This window comes from Manis javanica, chromosome 3 (genome assembly GCF_040802235.1).
Source record: "Manis javanica isolate MJ-LG chromosome 3, MJ_LKY, whole genome shotgun sequence".
Classification (NCBI taxonomy): domain Eukaryota; kingdom Metazoa; phylum Chordata; class Mammalia; order Pholidota; family Manidae; genus Manis; species Manis javanica.
The window spans coordinates 163,278,082-163,297,941 of record NC_133158.1 but is presented as its reverse complement, the minus strand read 5'-3'; the positions used below and the strand labels follow the sequence as shown (position 1 = coordinate 163,297,941).

General features: G+C 46.3%; 1 protein-coding gene and 1 long non-coding RNA gene across 3 annotated transcripts in view; one reads left to right on the top strand and one right to left on the bottom strand.

Moving 5' to 3' along the window:
- The window catches only part of CLSTN2 (calsyntenin 2), a 572,396-nt gene that overhangs the window by 30,885 nt on the left and 521,651 nt on the right, over nucleotides 1–19,860 (bottom strand). Inside the window, exon 9 of the mRNA XM_036991730.2 lies at nucleotides 10,329–10,491. Coding sequence (XP_036847625.2) covers nucleotides 10,329–10,491 — 163 coding nt within the window. The remainder of the gene's footprint in view (nucleotides 1–10,328; nucleotides 10,492–19,860) is intronic.
- Nucleotides 123–18,658, top strand: LOC108404725 (uncharacterized). 2 transcript variants are annotated; one of them, XR_005053998.2, is made up of 9 exons: nucleotides 123–312; nucleotides 2,043–2,117; nucleotides 2,822–2,935; nucleotides 7,111–7,210; nucleotides 8,140–8,269; nucleotides 8,416–8,489; nucleotides 10,272–10,348; nucleotides 14,702–14,835; nucleotides 17,403–18,658. It is a non-coding gene; the product is annotated as an uncharacterized lncRNA (long non-coding RNA). The 2 variants fall into 2 exon arrangements; XR_001854992.3 differs by lacking the exons at nucleotides 14,702–14,835; nucleotides 17,403–18,658 and adding an exon at nucleotides 12,644–13,160.

Below are 19,860 nucleotides of genomic sequence, written 5' to 3'. Positions count from 1 at the left end.
ATCCAATAAGCCAGAGGTTGGTCCAGAAATATCATGAGACCAAATTTAGGCCAATGAAATGACAGGAGAAATTGGCATGGAAGAGAAATGACAGGAGGAAGGGTATGAGCCTGGGTATGAACTGTAGATCTGTCACTCTCCAGGACATCTAGAAGGTCATCTCTTCCTTGCCTTTTCCACCCCCTTCCCCTGAAGCAGCAGCTGCAAAACAACAAATGAGTATTTTTTTACTGGGAATGAACTCTGTTTCCAACTCTATGTGAAGTCCTCAACATACATCAACTTACTGAATCTTCATCAAACTCTTGGGAGGTAGGTACTTATTCTGTAGTTGCAGATGAGCAAACTCAGGCTTAGAGAGATGTAAGTGGTGATGTGTGTACCCCTACAGTGTGAGTACATCCATCCTGCACAGAGCCAGCCAGAGCCTACTGGCCAACCCAGTCCAGAGTGAAGCTGAGAGGGAGCCCACTGTGGTCTACCAGTTAGACCCCCTTGACCACTCAGTGGGCAGCTCCATCCTTAAATGCCAAACTTTGAGATTCTGTCAGATGCTAAGACATTTTACTCTACTCTACTTTCTCTCAGAAAAACATTCATATATTTTTGACTCAAGAATCCTAGATCTGTGATGCACCCTGTTTATTAGTGACAGAGCTCCAGGAAATCAATTCAATTAGCATTTTGCAATAGGAGGCCAGCATAAAATTTGAAATATACTTGCACTCAGGGATGATTGTAATGTGGGACTTTTAAAATAATAGATACATTAAAAATCTCTTTCTTCTTAACATCTAGGGTGTCTGCATAAACCACACGGCTTCTCTGGTAACATTTAGACATAAACATGCTCATGAATTATTTTAAGAAAAAACATAACTTGATTTTTTCCACAAAGAACTTTCTCTAAATGGCTGTGAATATGATTTTGAATTCCTGAGGCTAGATCTGCACACATTTTTAAAGTATTTGTTGCATGCCTAGCCTTCTGTTAGAGTCAGTTAATTATAAGATGTCGACTGTGTTCTCTAGTAGCTTACATTTAGTTGGAAGAATAAAGTATAGATGCTGGGGAAGTAAAATAAAAATATAAGAACAGATTGCCAGCACAATAGATGTTCTAAGGCAGTGCATGATTAATTTCCAAACACATGATACAGGTAATGTATCCAACAGATCAGAGGGGAAAAAATTACAGTCAGCATTTATTAGGTCCTTAAAACATGGCAAGTTCTTCATTATGCTCTTTATTTAATACTTAAGTGGCAGGATAGTACTTTTGAGAGCTTAGCCTCTACTTTTTAAATTTTCCCTTAGTATTTCTCTCCATTTCAACACATCTCTGGTTTGTGCTCATTGCTACAGTGACGGTTGTGACAAGGAGAAGAACAGATGGGGCTTGAAGCTGAGTTTATTCCCCAGTTTTGTTTCCAGAAGTCTAAACCCTTGGTGGGGGGCAGCTGGGTATGGTTCAGCATTTGGAGATAAGTAGAGGAAGACAATATGGCTCTCCCCAGATGAGGAAATGACATCCCAGACATGGCGGTGGCAGCGAGGGTGAAGGGAGTAAGACAACAGAGGCGCAGAGCTAGGGCACCAGCACCTGCTACCTGGGCTGAGCCCAGGCAGGCGATGTGATGCTGGAGGGAACGCTGGCCTTAGTGCACCTGGACAGATGGACAGATGGACTGCAGATGGCCTTACTGAGAGAGCATGGGAGCAGGGGAGGTATTTCTATGCCCCTGAGCAAGGCAAAGAAATTGCTGCCAGCCCTGGAAACTGCTAGTGACTGAGGAACAAAGAGGTGGGCCCCATTGCAGGGAGTACCAGCTGGGAAGTGACTGGAGGTCCCTCCACACCCCAGCACCATATAAATCCCCTTGCAATCACCCAGAAATGGGAGAATTCTAAATTTACCAGGATTAAATCTCCTCAACTCAGATGGAATAAGGCTTTGAAATGAAACAAAGATGTATGTGGAAAAATAGTTTTTTCTTTGTGAATTCAGATTCTTACCTGCTGAACTTTTAACTCCTTTACAGGCAATGTTTTCAATGTCAGGTAACTTGCCCAAGGCCACACAGCCAGAAATTAGTGATACATCGATTCAAACTCAGGTACTGCTTGCTGCCAAGCCTTGGGCCTGCACGCCACCCAATGGGATGTGGCGGGGAGGGTTCAAGGAGGATTTCTTGGAGGATGTAACAATTGGGCTAAGAAACATGGGGGCAGGTTGGGACTGACGCAATGCTGGGGCAGAAATGTCCAATCAGACTGGCTTCTGTGGACACTGACTGACTTCAGCAGCAACTCTCAAAAATTTGTGTCATTTGCTGGGAAACACAGTAGTCTTGAAAAACAGTAGTATTTGGCAAATGTGATTTAATGTAGCCTGTGTTGTTCTGAGCCAGAGTTTGCATTGGTAATGAATTTCCCCTTAGCTTTCCTTCAACTGAAAGATGGAGTCCACCCACTCTTAACATAGCTTTTGAGTCAGTAATGTCCACTTTCCTCTAAGTGTAAGTAAAAGATTTGTGTGTGTGAACATACTAAGTCTCCTCCCTTGGCCAAGTGTGTGCAGGATGCTGCTGGTCTTTCCTCTCCTGTGTCATTCCCATAGCTATTTAGTCTGAGAAACACCTAGAAAAGAATGGGGGCGATGTTCCCTCTTGTTTGAGGCTAATGCTGCTCTGCGCATATGGCTTGTTGATGGGGATGCCCCTCAATGAACACAATTTCATGGATGGTTGGGTACCAATTCTGAGCAATGCAAATGGTGAGACCATCTGAAATTTTGCTTTCTTTCATTCTCTCATTTCAGTGATGGAGGCACCCATGGAATGCAGAGACTAAGTGAAGTGTGTAATAGACCCCCAAAAGCTGCAGCCGTAAAACTGTCCACACAACCCCGGGGGGTTGCAGCTGTACATGGCAGGTGACCTGTAGAGATCTGCCATCAAGGCTGGTCATGACACATTCTCAGCAGGCTTTCTCAACCATTTCAGTTTTAATGTCTACATCTCTCCAGCCTTTCCTGAAAACATTGATATAGCATGTTCTAAGTGAGCAAAACACATGACTTATGGATGACCTCAGCTAGCAGCTCTCTTGGGTTGGGCACCTAAATTCATGGAGTTGGAAGGGCCCTCAGATATCATCCAAGGTAACCCTTCATTCTCCAGACGAAAAGCTGGGGAGCACAGAGGCAAGACACTTTTCAAAGACCCAGAGCATAGAAGCAAAGCGGTGAGGGTCTGGAATTCTCCTGACTCCAAATTCAGTTCTCCCTGTGCAAAAACATGATGCCTGCTGGCCCTGTAATTATCTTTAGGTCTCAGCTTTGCTTTGCCCAATCTGGTGGGAAAAATGCCCAGGGAATGCAGGCAAATGATTTGATTCTAGATTCCAGAATCCTCTGGTCTTCTGTATTTGGATATGAAATGCCATCTGGCTTTACCTGTCCCTAGAAGCCGAGGTGGTATAGTAGTGTAACTGTTCCTGAGGGCTCTGATGGTACAGAGCTGGGGCCAGTCCAGGCTGCTCTATGTGACCCTTAACGAAGGTACCTACCTTCTCTCAATCTCAGTTTCCTCACCTGAAACGTGGGGAGCATAACCATAATCACACCCTAGTGGTGTTGAAGGAGAAGTCATGCAGAGAGCTCAGCACAGAGCGGGAACCTGAGAATGGCAGAGCGTTCTAGTGCAGCAGAACCAAGAAGCTTCCAGATGAGATTCCACCATGAGGGTTTTCCCTGTCTCTCTTCAGTGGCCTGCTTCTCTTTTATCCTTCCCTCCAGTGTGTCTCTCAGAGAAGTTAAAATGATACTGTTCTTGCTCTAAGACCCTTGTCAAATTTCCTAATTAATATAATCTTCAGAATAAGATACAGTTAGAATTATAACTCAGTTATACTGTGCTTCCAGACATGAACACTCAATTTTAAAGCTGATTTCATCTGTGTCTTCTTTAAACCAATACACCCTCATGTCAAATACTCCAGAACTTAGCAAATCTTTTCTTGATTTTTTAATATAGACAATGTTAACAGACACCCTTTTAGTCATTTCAGTGTGTCAGACCATGAACCACATATCTTTGTTAAAAGAGCCTCAAAAATGGGGTATAATTCAACAGACATTGATTATTGGAAAGGAGAGGAGAATCTGTGCGAGCAGTCCGTCTTTGTCTCCTACAGACTCATGACCTAGCAGGGGACAGACATGTGCATTAATGACTCTGATGAGGTATTTCCCAAAGAGTGCTCCAGGAACACTATGTCCCAAAGAGTGAGTTCCATAGTGAAATAAGATTGAGAAACATGGGTTAAGTAATATCAAACAGATTCCCTCATTGGCAGGCTTTTGAGAGCTGTTAATAAACTAATATGTGTTGTCTCTCCAAAGTGGTGGTGTGGGAATAGTTTATGTGGTTTTTCCAAACTTGACTTGACCTCCTTGTGGAAGGGGCGTCCTAAGGGACTGGAGCTGTTAAACCTTCCTTGGGAAATGCCACCTGAATGTCAGACAGACTGTGTTAGCACGTGCCTCTTTCTTCCAGCAGCAGAGACCCTAGGGATGCAGAATAATTTCAACACAGACTTTATTAAGAGAATTTGCACTAAATTAGACCAAGCTTATTAAATGAAGGCATGTACGCCAAGTGTCTGCCCTAATTTTAGTGTCTGGCAGAAAACAGACCTGGAAATGTACAGCATATCTCAGGACAACATATGGCTCCAATTCCCTGCGATATGAGCATCATAAACAATTGATTACTGGAACTCTCAGGGTTATTCCTGCCTTTTTACGCCTGTTGTGATCACTGCTATTCTTTGTCTTGGCTCCTCCCAAAGGCCACAGGGGGGTTCTGTATCTGTCCCTAAGGAGAGGTGCTTATTTTAAAAATCATCCCCTTCTCTACCTCCTACTGCTTTACTGTTAAGTAGGGAGCAGGACTCAACATGGCAGGAGCTAGGATAGAAGACCAGGGGTTCTACAGTCAGGAGGTGACCAAGTTGGACACTCTAGGGAGGCCAAGGTCCAGAGCTCTGGAGGAGAGTCCCCAGCAGAGGTAGGCATGTGGTGGTCACTGGGGGCAGAGTCGCAGGTAGGCAAGCCTGTGATGAGATGCACCCAGAGTAGGTGAGGATCCAGCAGAGAGCAGTGTGGTGGCTTCTGGAGCATGTGCCCAGAGTTGTGCTACTTCAGACAAGGTTAGACACTTCATTAAAATAACTTGCCCAGAGATCATACAAAATAGGTAGAACAGAGTTGCTCTGGTCACAGTGTTGGGGGAGAGGTGCCCTGGAGTTCTACCTGCTGGGGCATGTCCCTGAGCCCTGACACAGTCAGCAGCCTTCCTAACTCACTCCCACACTAGCTGGGTTATAGTCCCTCAGGGGTTGAGCCCAGTTGAGAGGTCCAGGGGCAAAGCAGATGTGAGTGTACAATTTTTATTATATATGAGCAGAACTTGAATTATTGCTGTTAGAAATGGATGCATAGGATGTCTAAAAAGAAGGACAAATTAATTAGCCTTTTAAATGATCTTCTCTCATGGCGTGTCCCAGAGAGAGACCAGGAACCTGGTATTTGTGTAAAGGCAGAAGTTTTTGAGTTAGCACAGATTGAGTGCAGCCAGGAGAGAGGGTCTGATCCATCCTGGAACTGTGCCACTGAGCACAGAGGTGATGGCAAGGGGGGGAAGGAGGACTCTTGTCATGTGAGGTCTGTCCTGATTGCAAAAGCCTTTCTCTACGATTCAGATAAACTGTGTGCTCTGGGCTGTCCTGGCAACATTTCATAAGTGTAAATGAAGTCTCAATTTTTTTTAATTACTGGGAAAAATAGCAGTGGAAATGAAATTCCACTGAAGGCTTTGGCTTTCAAATTCATAACAGGACACAGTAGGCTAACTGGGGCTGCAGAGTACGGCTGAGTGTCAGTGGCAGGCCAGGTCCCAGGAGTGCCCGACGAGCAGCTGTTATCAAATTAGTTTCTGTCCCCATTGTTAAACCTTGACCAGAAATTTCACAAATGGAAACTAGTTCTCTTGCCAACCTCAAAATCACCTGAAAAACTCACAATTGCAGGCCCAAAGGCAATTAGAGGTTCACAGAGCAGGCTAATAATATGTGTATTAGTAGATTTCAGAAGGTTTATAAACATGCCAAGATAAGGGCTGCATCACAGGCCATTAAGTTTGCAGCAACATGTCCTGTGGAAAGGTCATTTGATGTGTACTTGCAAGACAAAACCATTGCTCCCAGGAGGATGTTAAGTGTTCACGAGAATCCAAGCTCCTTAGCAAGGCGTGCTGGCATCCTGTGGCCTGCTCGCAGCTCTTCCCCAGCCTTGTCCCCACTCATTCTGGGCCTCCTGTGCAATTCCAGGGATGCGGCACCCTTCCCATGACTACGTCCAGCTTCTCTCTCATGGCCTGTGCTGTCTTCCTTATCTTCCTAGTGAACTCTTACTCATCCTATAAAGCCCAGTCTTAAATTTATAAGGATTTTCTCCTATGCTGAAAGTTCACTAGAGGATTGTCATTCTTCTCAGGGAAGGTACCCACATCTTCTCCATGGCTTAAAAGACTGCATGATCAGGTCCCTGCCTCCACCGCAAGCCCCATCTCCAGATACCTGTCTTCCGATGGTCTTTTCTCCAGCCTCACTGACCTTCTTTCAGCCCTACAATGGACCTGGGAGGGCAGGGCTTGGGTGTGAGGGTTGGTCGAGGGGAAGGGGAGAAGCATCAGTGTATGCAGGGAGTCAAAGGGAAGCCAGAGTGTCCCAAGGTCTTAGACTGTTGGCCATGTTGAGTTTAGGCGTAAGGAGAAGGGGCGGGGGAGGGGACCAGCGATGTTTCCAAATGTACGTATTCATTCAACTGAAACATGCCAGACACATTCCATGTGCCAATCACCTAGTCTTATAACCACCCTGTGAGGCAGGTATTACTCTAGTTTTACAGATAAGAAAATAGATATTCAGGCAAGTTAGGGATTTTTGTGCCTGGTTCACATAGCTAGTAGGTGGCAGGGCTGGGGTTTGACTCAAACTCAAAGTTTTCTGGCTCCAAAGCCTAAACTCCTTTTCTTTGTTTTGTAGAGGGTCATGTGTATGTAAGGAGTACAGAGCAGAAGATGAGCAAAGAGAAGGCAGTGCTCCTCTGGCTTTTTGATCCCCAAGTTGCCAGGTGTCTAAGAAGGTAAGGGGTTTAAGTATTTATATCAGTACACATCAGCTCCTGCATTTTCCCAACATATAATGACACCTACAAACCAATCAACTAGCAACAGGGGCAGAGAGCTACTGTGAAGAGAGAACAGGCTTTGGAGACCTGGGGTTGGGTAGACTCAACTGGGTGACTTAACTTCTCAGAGCCTAAGTTTCATGGCATCTGCAAGTTGGGACTAATAGCACTTTTTCACAGGATTATAAACACCTATGTCTGTAATGGGTCTCCTTGCAACACTGGCTCTTAAAGTTTCCTTCAGGAAATGACGTTAGGTACTTCCACTGACATTTAGCTGGTCAAATGGCCAATCTTTCTCCAACAAGGGTGGTCCTAGCATCTCTCAGGGAAGAGGACTCAGTGAATGACCTGCTGGTAATTCTTTCCCCCATTCCTTTAAAATAAAGGTGTACTTACTTGATTGAATGTTTGAAAAACATTTTTTTGGAATAGATTTTAAATAAATTATAAGCACAATACTAGAGTTATTTATGGAGTGACCAGGCTGTCTTCAGATGTGGCCAAGGCAATATTGGAGAAGGAAACACCTGCCAGAGGATGGAGCTGAGGGCCGTTCAGAACACTTCCCACCCTAGGGCAGGGCCCTTACAGCATCTGTCCAGAGGGAATTATTATGGACAAAAGATTGCTGTGTTTCTCTAATTCTACTCTTACTTACTGGAAATGCTTTTTGGTTATTCTGCCTCATTCTGTTGTTGCTTGGTGTGTGGTGTGGTGTGTGTGTGTGTGTGTGTGTGTGTGTGTGTGTGTGTGTGAGAGAGAGAGAGAGAGAGAGAGAGAGAGAGAGAGACTGAGAGAGAGAGTGTGTGTGTTGGTGTGTTCGTGTGTTTATGATGGAGGGGGTGATGGTTGTGGTGGGAGCACAGACTTCTTCCTATTAGCATAGCAGTCTTCCAATCAAGTAGTGCCACATCTGGGCCTGATACAGAGCCTCTGATGCATCTCACCCTGATGAAGAGATCACAGGAATCACTCAGAGAACCTGGGCATCGAACTAGGAGCTGGTAACAGGTAGGCCTCTTGAATTGTCTCATTTAGGAAACGATAGTTATATTTTTTATGTGGGAAGGATAGTCAAACAAGTATCTGTTTACTTAGTGGACAGGCAGTGGCGTTCATCAGTGTTGTTCATAAAATATTTTCTGTTTCTCTTCCAGATATGTTGTGGGTTTCATTTGCCTGCTGTGTTGGAGTTAGGTGTGGCCACAGGACTTGCTTTGGCCGGGAAGATGTGAGTGACAATGGCTGGTATCGCTCACAGGTGGAAGCTTTAAGGGCTTGTGCACCACCCATCATGCTTTCTTTTCCTTCTTTCTCATTATGCAACAATGTGGCTACTCTGTGAGTTTGGGTCCCAGACTGGGGAGAAAGCAGGGAAGAGCACCCCCATTGATCTGAGCTAAATATGAAGTGGGAATTCTTTTAAGTCACTGAGAACTGGGACTTGATTGCGACTGCAACACACCTTGGCTTATTCTAATTAGTTCAAATGTACCACCTTAATTCTTCATAAAATCACTTTCTATTTTGGTGCGACCATGTCCCTACCTAGTAGGCATGGAACGGGGCAGCAGCAGTTGCAGCTGGCCTTGCAGACTTGGGGGCAGGTTTCCACTGCAGGCTGTGGTTGCAGGGATCCACATGTGGTCTCTGAGGGCTGCTAGGGAAGTGTCACGGTAAGGTTCATGGTGAGGACATGACTAGGGCCCTGTTAACTCATGGGTGGCATCCAGGCTACCTTCCAAAATATTCACAGGCTGGCTGCAGAGCCAGCTGCAGCAACTGAGCCATAGGAGAGGGCCACTGCTCTAGGGTCTTGTTATAATAGTTTCACGGGCTCTCGCCGGATGAAACAATCTCCCTTTCCTGATAACCTAGGGAATTCTGCAATATTGATGATGCTCTTATCAAGTTCTATTGAAATGTTTAATGATATGTGACACAAGTCAGATGTCAAGTAGGGGACCTCAGCTCAAAATGCCTTCCCTGTCCTTGACTCGTTTGCGCTTTGCTCCCTGGTCCTGGGTTTCCTATCTCTAGAGTTCCCAGGGCAGCACTCTGTGCACTTTTTGGCATCTCCTCTTGCACGGTACTGCCCAGCACTTGTGCTTTGTCCCGACCCAGAGGGCCCTGTGTCTCGCCTAGTCCACACTTTGTCAGCTGGTCTCTGAAGGTGCACTCTTATACCAGCCCCCACGGCAAATGGTCACAGTCACAGATCTTAGTAACTTTGAAAGAATCCAGCAACATGAGGATGGGTTATCTCAGTACTAATCTGCTTATCTGGGGACATTTCCTTTCCCCTCTGCTCATTCACTGGTGCTTCAGGGCGTCCCAGCCCTTAAGAGAGCAAAGACAAAGACCCCAACAAAGCAAGAGAGGGACAGAAAATTTACGTGCATGCTCTGAATGCTGGCTTTACTGCCTCCAAAGAGGAGATTAGCCTGGGTTTGGGGCTTGGAGGAGAGGTGCAGCAGAGGAAGTGAGGAGGGAGTGGAGATACTGGGGTGAGAAGGCAGCAGGGAGCCTCTGTCCCTAGGAAGCAGGGAAGTGGCTAGAGCTGAGCTGAACTTGAGGGTGGCTCCCATGGCCTCAGGCCTGTGGACAGTCCACCCCCCACAGCCCTACATATTTATGAGTTCTGGAACAGAGGGCTGGGGACCTGGACAGCTTGTGTGTGGATCCTTGGCTCCTGACCAGTGTAGTGCTCAATAGAGCCAACTGGCAATTTTAATAAAAGACTCTACATTCAGCCTTTTCTCTGTGCAGCCCCAGTTGGAAACCAGATAAGGTTCCAGAACAGTAAAAGGCATTAGCAACTCAGACGTAACCATGAAACTTCTCATGTTTATCTAAAATCAAAATCTGGTGTCCAGCCAAGGGCTTTATTATCACCTAAGTTTAATGTCTGCATTAATCCTTATATAAAAATAAACTGTGTTTTATTAGTAAGGGAAAGTACACTTTGCTGTCTAATTCACACACCACTTGCTTTTTCCCTTTTCTCTACCAGTACCTTTTGTGGACTGCACAAAGATGGGCCAGGGAGAAGGGCTTGACTTAGGCTCACCTTGCCAACAAGCGCCAACAGTAAGTTGCATGGCTATGTGAGATGGGTGAATGGGCCAATCATTGGTCACCAGATATGGCTCATATGTTGCTCCATCCATGTATAAGGTAACCACAGGAAACTCCACATTGATGACATAGTAATGCCACTCTTTGTCACAAATCTAATGAAAAGAAAGAGAAAGAACACATAAAATTGAATATGCAATGAAACATCAAACAGGCTTTGGCTTTTATTCTAATTAGGGGGGAAAAGATATTTTTGGGTCAACAATTTTTATTGCAAAGAACTCAATGAGCATAAGGGCTAATATGCACTGAGGTTATAGAAGCTCATATCAAATATGATGGGGCAAACCATGAGGTTGAGAATCTAATCATCAGGTGAGCATTTGGCTGTAGGCAGATTATCTTGGTCACATAATTACCAACTGTCCAGGCTGGCAGGTTCTTGGTGGGGGTGTCAGCTTAAATTTGCTTTGTATGGATTTTTTTTAGTTCTTTAGTAGAGAAAAATAGTTAAATTGGAATGATTTTTCTAAACTTGGGGAAAATTGGTGGTACAAAAAGTAAGATGCAAGATTGAAAGTAGAAATGAAGATGAAGATAGAGAAGGGGAGGAGGAGGAGAAAGAGAAAGAAGAAAATGGAAGAGGAAAGAATTAGGGGTCAGAAAGGAGAAAGAGAGGAGGCAACGAATGTGGGAGAGGAAGGATAGGATGCAGGAGAGTAGGAACCCCCCAATTTCTTGTGTCTATTTTAAGGCTTGCCCAAGGAGCTGTTGTAATCACGTGCCACCTTCAACTGGATCAAGATAAATTCTGAGAGAGATAGTCTTCCCAAGAGAGCTCAGTGTTGTCCTACCGTGGCGTACCTGGGGAGGCAGAGAAGGACCACAAATGGTCCTCCTGGCCAGGGCTTGATTCAGAGTACTCTTATACTCATGTAACTTTTACAACTTTTACACCCAAGATTTCTGATCTTAGGGCTGGAACCCAAACCTAAGCTTGATGAGTGGATAGAGACGCTGGGGCTAGGATGGAGTCACAATTCCTGATCTCAGGGGACTGAACTCCTACAGCATGATCCAAAATAGAAACCAAGGCTGACATATCTTGGGAAGGGAGACAAGAAGCATTAGCAGTGGCACACTGGAGAGGGGCGCCTCCTCCCTCCCATCCCCTCTCTTCCACACACCCTCTCCCTCAAATCCCCCTGCACCTTGTGGAGCCCACCTCTGAGGGGTCTCTCATCTGCATCCTTTGCCTCCACCACCCCTGCTGTCTGTGGCAGCGCAGACAGATGAGCTCTGCATGAAGGTGACCCCAAGGGGAGGGCACCAAAGCCCTCCCTACATCTCGCTCTGGAGTCAATGTGCCATTTCTCATGAATAGATAACACCAACAGAGGTGCTAAATGATCTTTTTCCTTTCATTTTCAAATAGGGATTTCCTTTCCTTAATGTTCTTTTTATACCGTCCTGTCTTATGTCTCAGAAAATTGCTCCTTTTGAAGCCTATTAGCCTGATAATGCCTGATGAATATTTTAAGGGCCATTGGAAGGTAAGCAGGAAGGGTCCAGGCAGATGTCTCCAAAATCCTGTTACACTCTGCTGATCGTACAGCTCAGCATGTGCCTGTTACACCTCACTAGGGGTGTATACTCCCCTCCTGCTTGGTGCCTCAGACCAGATGCTGAGCTGGGCACAGGGCTCTGGGGCTGGACCTGTGACTGGGGTGAGGCTAACCCAGGGGCACAGGGGTGGCACAAAGGAAGACCTAGAGACAGAGTCCAGGGTGCTGGGAGCATAGAGAGCTAAGGAGAGTACTTGAATGAGGAAACATCCAGTCCAAGGAGGCCCAGTGTACCCTCAACTTGAAGTTTGCAATCAAGGATAGCTGAGCAGCATATTTCAGAACCTGGAATATGGTTCACATCTTGGGGATGTTTTCTGAGGCATCAGGAAACCTCTGGCCAGGCCCACGGGGATGAGGGAGCAGGTGGCAGTGCAGTGACCCTGACCAAACCCAAACCCTTTGAAACATAGGCAAAGCATGAGAGTCACCCAGGCAGCACTGGGGGCTCCCCTGCCCTGACCGCCATCACACCATTCCCGGGGCCCCCCTCTTAGGCATGCCTGCCATGCCGAGCCTGTGTGCCCGCCGACTCCACAGCACTGCACACCTACTGACTCTGGCTCATTTTCATTCACAACACAGAATTTGGAAGAACAATACAAAAAAATTCCAAAGACGCAGCAAAATAATCCCACCACTCAACAACAGCAGTGACCCCTCTTAGTACAATTTCTTCCAGGCCTTGCACCCAGCTTTTCTGAAGTATGCTCCCTGATGTCCTGCATAAACAGTGACCCTGTGCACCGAGCCGCGCTTCTCTTGGATTTCCCATGTCGTCAGCATATCTGAGGCTCTCAGGAGCTTCACAGGAGTATATGCCTGTGATGACTTTCTAGCCTTGTTGGAAAACGGAATCTTCATATTTTATATTTACATTGTTATATATTTATATATATTTAAAAATATACAATCTGGATTTTTATACTTATATATTTTCATTTTATATTTTATACTGACTTTCATATTTATGGCATTCCTATGAATACATCCTGAGAATCAACTTTTGGGAAAGGTCTATTTGGATCACGCTGTATGTGCAACTTGACAGTTTGCTCATCACTTAACATCAGCATTAAAATGCCTTCACCAACTTTACTTTAAGGTTGCTGCGTAACAAGGATATACTAATTACTAATATGGATATACTAATATACTAAACTATACTTAATAGTACCTTATTATCAGGTATTAATTATGCCCCAGCAATTACAAATGATGTTGTAGTGAATTTCTTTGTGCGTAATATTTTTCCACATTTCTGATTATATCCTTGGGAAAGACTCCTGGAAGTAGAATTACTGGATCAAAGGTTGGAGGTATTTTGAAGGCCTTTGACATATAACGTCAATTTTTTTTTCTATAAAAATCTGTGTCTATTTATACTCCTGACTGCAGAGTGTGAGAATGTTCATGCCTTATATCCTTCCCACATTGTGCATTCAAAAATATAAAATCCTGACAATTGGAAAGGGGATACATTTTATCTCATTTTGATATGGGTCACAAAAAATGGCAAGATTTGTATTAGCCAAGGTCAAAAGGGAGGGACTCCTGGGGGTGGGGAGGAGCCCTATCTAAGACTCAGGGTTAGAAATGGTTGGGAGCTTCCCCAGTTAGCTCCTAATTGGGCATCTAAACAGGCTTTTGGCTCAGACTAGGTTTATGCCTGCAGACTTCTCGCAACAAGTAATCTACGAAGGCAGCTAAGGGAAATGCCTAGTTAGGGTTGCACTAATGTGGATATATGATCAGAAAGAGACTCACATTAACCCTCTGCTAGAATAGCAGGGACACACTGTGATTGAAAAAATGATCAGGCCAGGAGGCAGCAAAAATAAATGTGTCAATGCAATGGCTCAACCACTAAAGAAGGAAATTAGGTAAAGTGACCTTTCCCGGGGGGAGAGAAGAACTTTAATTCCTGACTGTTCGTGAATCACTGGTGACTGCAGTTGGCACCAGGCCTGTCCCTGTGATGATGCCCAAGGCCTCAGCTGACCAAAGACACTTTGCTCCTTGGAAACCTCAGGGGTGATTCATACACCATTTGTGTGTGTGTGGTGTGTGTGTGTGTGTGTCTGCTGTTGGCTGGCCAGTGAATCAGAGGCCAGTGAGCCAGGAAGGGTAGGTAGCAGGGACAGTGCCAAAGGAAGTCTGAGTTGGGAGAAAGCTGGTACTCCAGGGTGAGCCTGGGGCCAGGGCCACCCCCCAAGAGGAGGAGAAGAAGATCAAGCTCTGACAGGTCGGTCCAAGTGTCTTTAAAGGGTCACATTGAAAGTTCTGAGTTGATTCTGAATTCCCAGGAAATGCGGTGTTTTTGAATGCAGCTATGCAACATGAAATACATTCACCTACCAACTACTACATGCCAGGGAGGGACCTTCAGGGCTGCAGGAGGTGTGATGCCTATCAGACACATGCTTTGACTTCAGAATTTTCAATAAACAGTAGGGGGCACGTATCCTGTAATGGGAATTGAGATGAACCTTACTGACCAGGTGCAAAGCACTGTGAGACCCCAGGGAATGTAGAGACGACTTCTGGCTGGGAGAGGGTGGTGTTTAATATGGGTATGGAAGGACTGTTAAGATTTCACTAAGAATAGATGGCAAGGAAAAATTCTAGGCCAATGGAGCAGAAACCCTTAACTCCTTCCTTCCTTCATATCTTTTCTATTGTCAGAGATGGTACTAGGTTTGGGGTATATGGAGATACACTCATTGTTTCTCCCCTGCAGACCTTTACTAAATGCATATCCTGCTTGGTGAATAAAAGAAAGTTCCTGCTTTCATGGAGCTTCCAGTCCAGTCATAGAATTGACAGAAAAGCTTGTCACAGAGTGTGACCCTCGTCCACATGGATTTGTACAAGGTACTGGGTTAACACAGCGGAGGGGAGAGGGGTGTCTGATAGCACTGGGAGGGGAAGGAGTAAAAGGCACAAGCTTGGAGGGGTCAGGTGGGTGTGGGAAACGTGATGGGTGAGAGATGAGGCTGCAAGGATGGATCTGGAATGGAGGGCCGAGGACTCGGACCGCCTCCATTCCATAGGCAGCAGGAGTGCAGGGGGCTGGGGGCAGGAGGAAGAGATGGTAGCTGTAACACAATTGATCTTGGAACATGCTTCTTAATTTTAAAACAGCTTTTCATATTCCTTATGCTCACTACAACCCTATATAGTAGGAGGGCCAGTGTTGTCTTAGACACCTTCAGAAAATAAAGTGAAAGTAATGACATGGTTTTTAATCTCAAGGAGTTTATATGGGGAGTGGGATGTAATCCCCCCACAGCCCCACTGTGGGCTTCCACACTCAGCTCTTGGTCTTTTCATCTCACCCACAACCAGTGATCAGCTTCACACATGCACCGCCGCGTCATTATCTCAGGCAGACAGGTACCTCCTGAGTGATGGACTCACATGTCCCACTGGCCCAGGATGGCCCCACCTGTTGTTCTGTAGGCACTTCCGGCTCACTGTGCCCGAACTGAGCTCAACTCCCCCCACTCCAGCCTCCCCTGCTCCTTCCCACGATCTCTGCCTTAGCACAGGCCCCCGCATTGATCTGAGTGTGGGCATTGCCTTAGACTCCCCACTCTTTCCCTCCCTCCAGCTGATTTACTGCCAAGTTCTGATGATGCTTCTCTCATCCGTTCTCGCCTCTCCACCATCACCGCTACTCAGAACTTACAAGCTGTACTAGAGAGGGGAGAGGTTGAGAAAGTGTGTCTGGGACAGCCTGTTGCCAGATAGGAAGCCCTCGAGGAGGGGGAGGACCATTGGTAGCAGGGGGATTGTGAGAGGGTTTTGGGGTGAGTTGCATCAGAGGAAGCAGCCTGCTAGTGACCAGCTGCCCTGGGGCTGGAGGCAGGCAGAGTGGGAAGGCCAGGGCGGTAAGGAGGGACGTGAGGGAGGCCACGCAGGCCTACCTGCGGGTGATGGTGGGTGTCACACCCGCTTTGGGAATTGCTGGGGGGATCACTGTCTGGACTTAGGGGAAATAACTGAACTTTAAAATCCTTGGCTCTTTCATCTGTAAAGTGAGGATAATAATAGCTTCTACATCTTTGCGGTATTATGTGAATTGAGCTAAAATAAAGCACATACAATGCTTACTGCATATTTTCAACCTGGGCAGATATGGGAACCCCTTTCTTTTTCCAAATACATGGAGATGCTGCATAAAATATAACAACAATTAAAAAATAAAACCAAAGTCAGACAGCTAGAAAGAGAACACCTTGGGTCTAAAAAACAAAAACACCAAAGCTGCAGCTAAGAACTGCACCTGAGTGGTTGCTGAGGGCTGTGGCCCACCCTGCCAGCTGTGGTTCCAAAGCCCTAGGGAAGGGGGAACAGAGATTTGGGTCCTCTGCTCGAGGAAACTCCAGCTGGGAGGTTGCATAAAGCCCACAGCTGCAAAGAGATGGTCTGAAGCCCAGGTCTTGGGACAGTGGCTGCCATGGCCCTAGGGAGGCAGGGAGGAAGCCAGAGAGCCACTCTGGAGTAAGTCACCTCTGAGACACTAGACCCCCGAGCCCTCCCTGTGCACATGCACTGGCAACAGAGGTACACAGCCCAGGTGGTGTGGAAATCCACAGCTCAGAAAAGAACTTAAAGTGAAGTCTTAAGGCCACAGCAAATCTTGATGGAGATGCGCCCACCATCTAGGGCATGAGCAGGATAATTCCTGCTGGACACCAGCTCAGGGTTAAAACAAAGAGGAAACAATCCTTTGCATGTGTGAGCAGACAAAACAAATGATCAAAACGTACATTCCAGGAAATGCAGAAAATGGAGAAACTGGAAAGGGAATAGGGGAAGGCAGGTTTGAAAAAGAACCAACTAAAGAGTCTAGCAATAAAAGACAAAGTTGTTGAAATAAAAATAAATCAAGAAAGCTGACAGCAGAATTAGTGAATTGATAGCTGAGATTAGAATAAAATGAAGTTTTTGATAGAGCAACAAAGAACTATGGGTTCTGTGGATGTGAATATACATTCCAACAAGCTTCCTGACCCATGTGTGTGGTCAGCGCGGGCCTGGTGCAGAGCAGTGGGGCTGGGCTCCCAAGGATCTTGTACGCCATGCTAGGGAGTGTGTTACTTTACTTTAGTGCCTGCATTCTAGAAAGTCATAGTTTACTTCAACAGACTTATCATGTGTTAAATTCAGGTGCCAATGGCCACATAGAGCTAAATAAGCCTCTGCCCCACAGGACATATTTGAAGGGTGGGTCAAAACTGAACTTCTTTTCCTGAAATGGAGGGCTATTGAATGGGAGGACTGAAAATATACAAATCGGTTCTCATTGTGGAGTTGCAAGGCTGTTTGGCCTTAGGCCACTGTTTTGGAGCATTAGAAAGGTGGGTTTTGGTTAGTGCCAAGTTCAAGCTCATGCCAATGTGAAGATGTCACTCTTATTTGCAAATCTCTTTAAGATCTTCCCAGGAGGGTGCCTGCACTTCCGAACTGGCAGGGAGAAGTACAGTGTGTTTTCAGCGGAAGGTGATTGTGACAGCTCAGAAAGCACCCGCTGGGCCTTCTGTCAAAAAGCAATTGCTGACTCAGGGCGGTGGAACACGGGGAAACAGGAAACATGAAAGGTGGCCTGTGTCAGAGACCACCTCCGTTTGCAGTTTGGTTGAGTAACATTTGGTCACATCCCCAGAGCAATCCTGGAAAATGCCCCTCGAAATTTGTGCTTGAAGTGTGTAAATCAAGAATTGCTAGTACACAGGATTAAATTAATCTGTGGAGAGAGAAAATACACCTTTATTATGTACTGATGATATGCCTGGTAGCCTGGCACCATGCTATGATTTTTGCCTGTGTAATCAGCTTATTGGATCAGCGGGTTTATTGTTTCCCACCACAGCCTTTAAATGCTGTCAATCAGACTTAGCACACCCTTGGAAAACACCCTGGGAAGATGCCTTAACTTCCAGGTTTTACTGCTGGCCTCATTTTCATGTGTTAAAAAGGGCACTTCTGTTAGTGTCTCATCTAAAAGCTTCTATACCCAGCCTGGGGCTAGTCCGCAAATTCCCCATGGAGATCAGGCAGGCAGATTGATGTGGGAGTCACAGTTTAGAACAGAGAGCTGCCCTCAACCTTGTAGGGATTGCACATCCTTCTGTCCCCTGCAGGAAGAGGACCGGGACCAGCCCGGGGAGGTGAGGCCCCATGTGCTATTGCTCAGGAAAGTGGTCTCCTCAGACCCTTGCAGGCTTCTTTCCCATGTGGGTTTTGTAAAGCACGGCTCTGCAAGATGTACCAAGAACAATGGCATCCAGGGTCAAAAATGTTTTGGGAAAACTTCATGTAACAGTTTTCTTCTAGCAAGACTCCTCAGAGCAGTGGTTCTCAAAGTGTGGTCCCTGGATCAGCAGCTAGTGTCACCATGTGGTACAGACTGAATGTTTGTATCCCCCCAAATTCAGATGTTCAAGTCCTACGCCCAAATTTGATGGTATTTGGAGGTGAGATCTTTGGGAGGTTTAGCTGAGGTCTGAGGGTGGGCCCCACGGTGGGATGACTGTAAGAAGAGGGAGACCAGAGCCTCTCTCTCTCTGCCATGTGAGGGGATGGGGAGGGGGCAGCCGCCTGCACACCAGTAAGTGGGCCTCCACTGGCAGCCGGATGTACGGGCACCTTGATCCTGGACTTCCACCTTCCAGAACTGTGACAAAATAAATGTCTGTTGTTTAAACCACCAGGTTGATGGCAATTTTTATAGCAGCCTGAGCTAAAGCACCTAGGAACCTGCTAGAAATGCAAATTCTCAGGCCCTGCCCCAGGCCCACTGAACAGAAATGTGTGTGTGTGTGGAGGGCAGCAGTCTGTGTTTCAACAGGCCCTCCTGGTTGTGAGGATGGGCTGAGTCTGAGAACCTTTGCCTCAGAGAATGTGCTCTGCTAACGTGGGGAATGGAGGGGTCACTTTACCACACATTTTTTTATCCCGTTTATTTTTTCCTGTTAGGCTTTTATGGCACAAAATTCTCAGAAGACACATGGAATGAAATTCATTCAATTCATTCACCACATACTCATTGAATATCCACTAGGTCTCAGGCACTTTCTAAGCACAGGGAATGTGACAATGACCAGCCCAGGAAGGCTTCTGCCTTGCCTTCCCACTTCCCAGCACCCCCACCATCCCTTGGCCCCATTCTGAAGCTTCTCTGCCTCTGCTCGCAGGTTTCTTCCAGCTTCTCTTCTTTTGGGGACTCAGTTGCTCCCAAAAGCAAAAAGCATTCCCTTAAACCTGCCAAGCTTTCTTCCTCCTCCCAGGTTTTTGATTCCAGCATGTGCCTCAGAATTCATCTGGGGATCTTCTTCTCATGCATTTGCTAAGCTGCTGACATCTGTCGGGCCCTGGGGCACAGACTGGAGCTGTGGAGGCAGGCCAGGAAGCATATGTCTTAAATGTGACGATTAGGAAGGGGCCTGTTTCTCCTCTGGCGTTTTCTCTGGTATCACAAACAACTTCGCAAAGACCACACTCATTGCTCACCTTGAGGAAGGAGCTGTCTGGAAAGCAAGTCGCTTTAGGGTAGGGTGGAAGTGGTTAGAGTCCTGTGGGTGCTGCCTCTTCCCACAAAGAACTGGGAGCATCTCTAGTGACATGATGGCAGTGAGCGTTCATAGGCCACCTGAATGAATGTGCCATTGAATGATTACGGGAAGAGCCAGCAACACTGGAAATGGTTCTTGTAGGAAAGGGGGACATGCAGGTCCAGCTTGGAAAACTGGGGCATGGTCCTAGGGATAGGTAATTATCTGTGTCCAATAGATATGGAGTTCTGGAAGCCTCATCAGGGTGGCAGTCCAAGAGAACAGGATGGGAAGGTCATGCAGACATGGAGGGTTTTAGATAGAAGGCAAGAGCCTCATG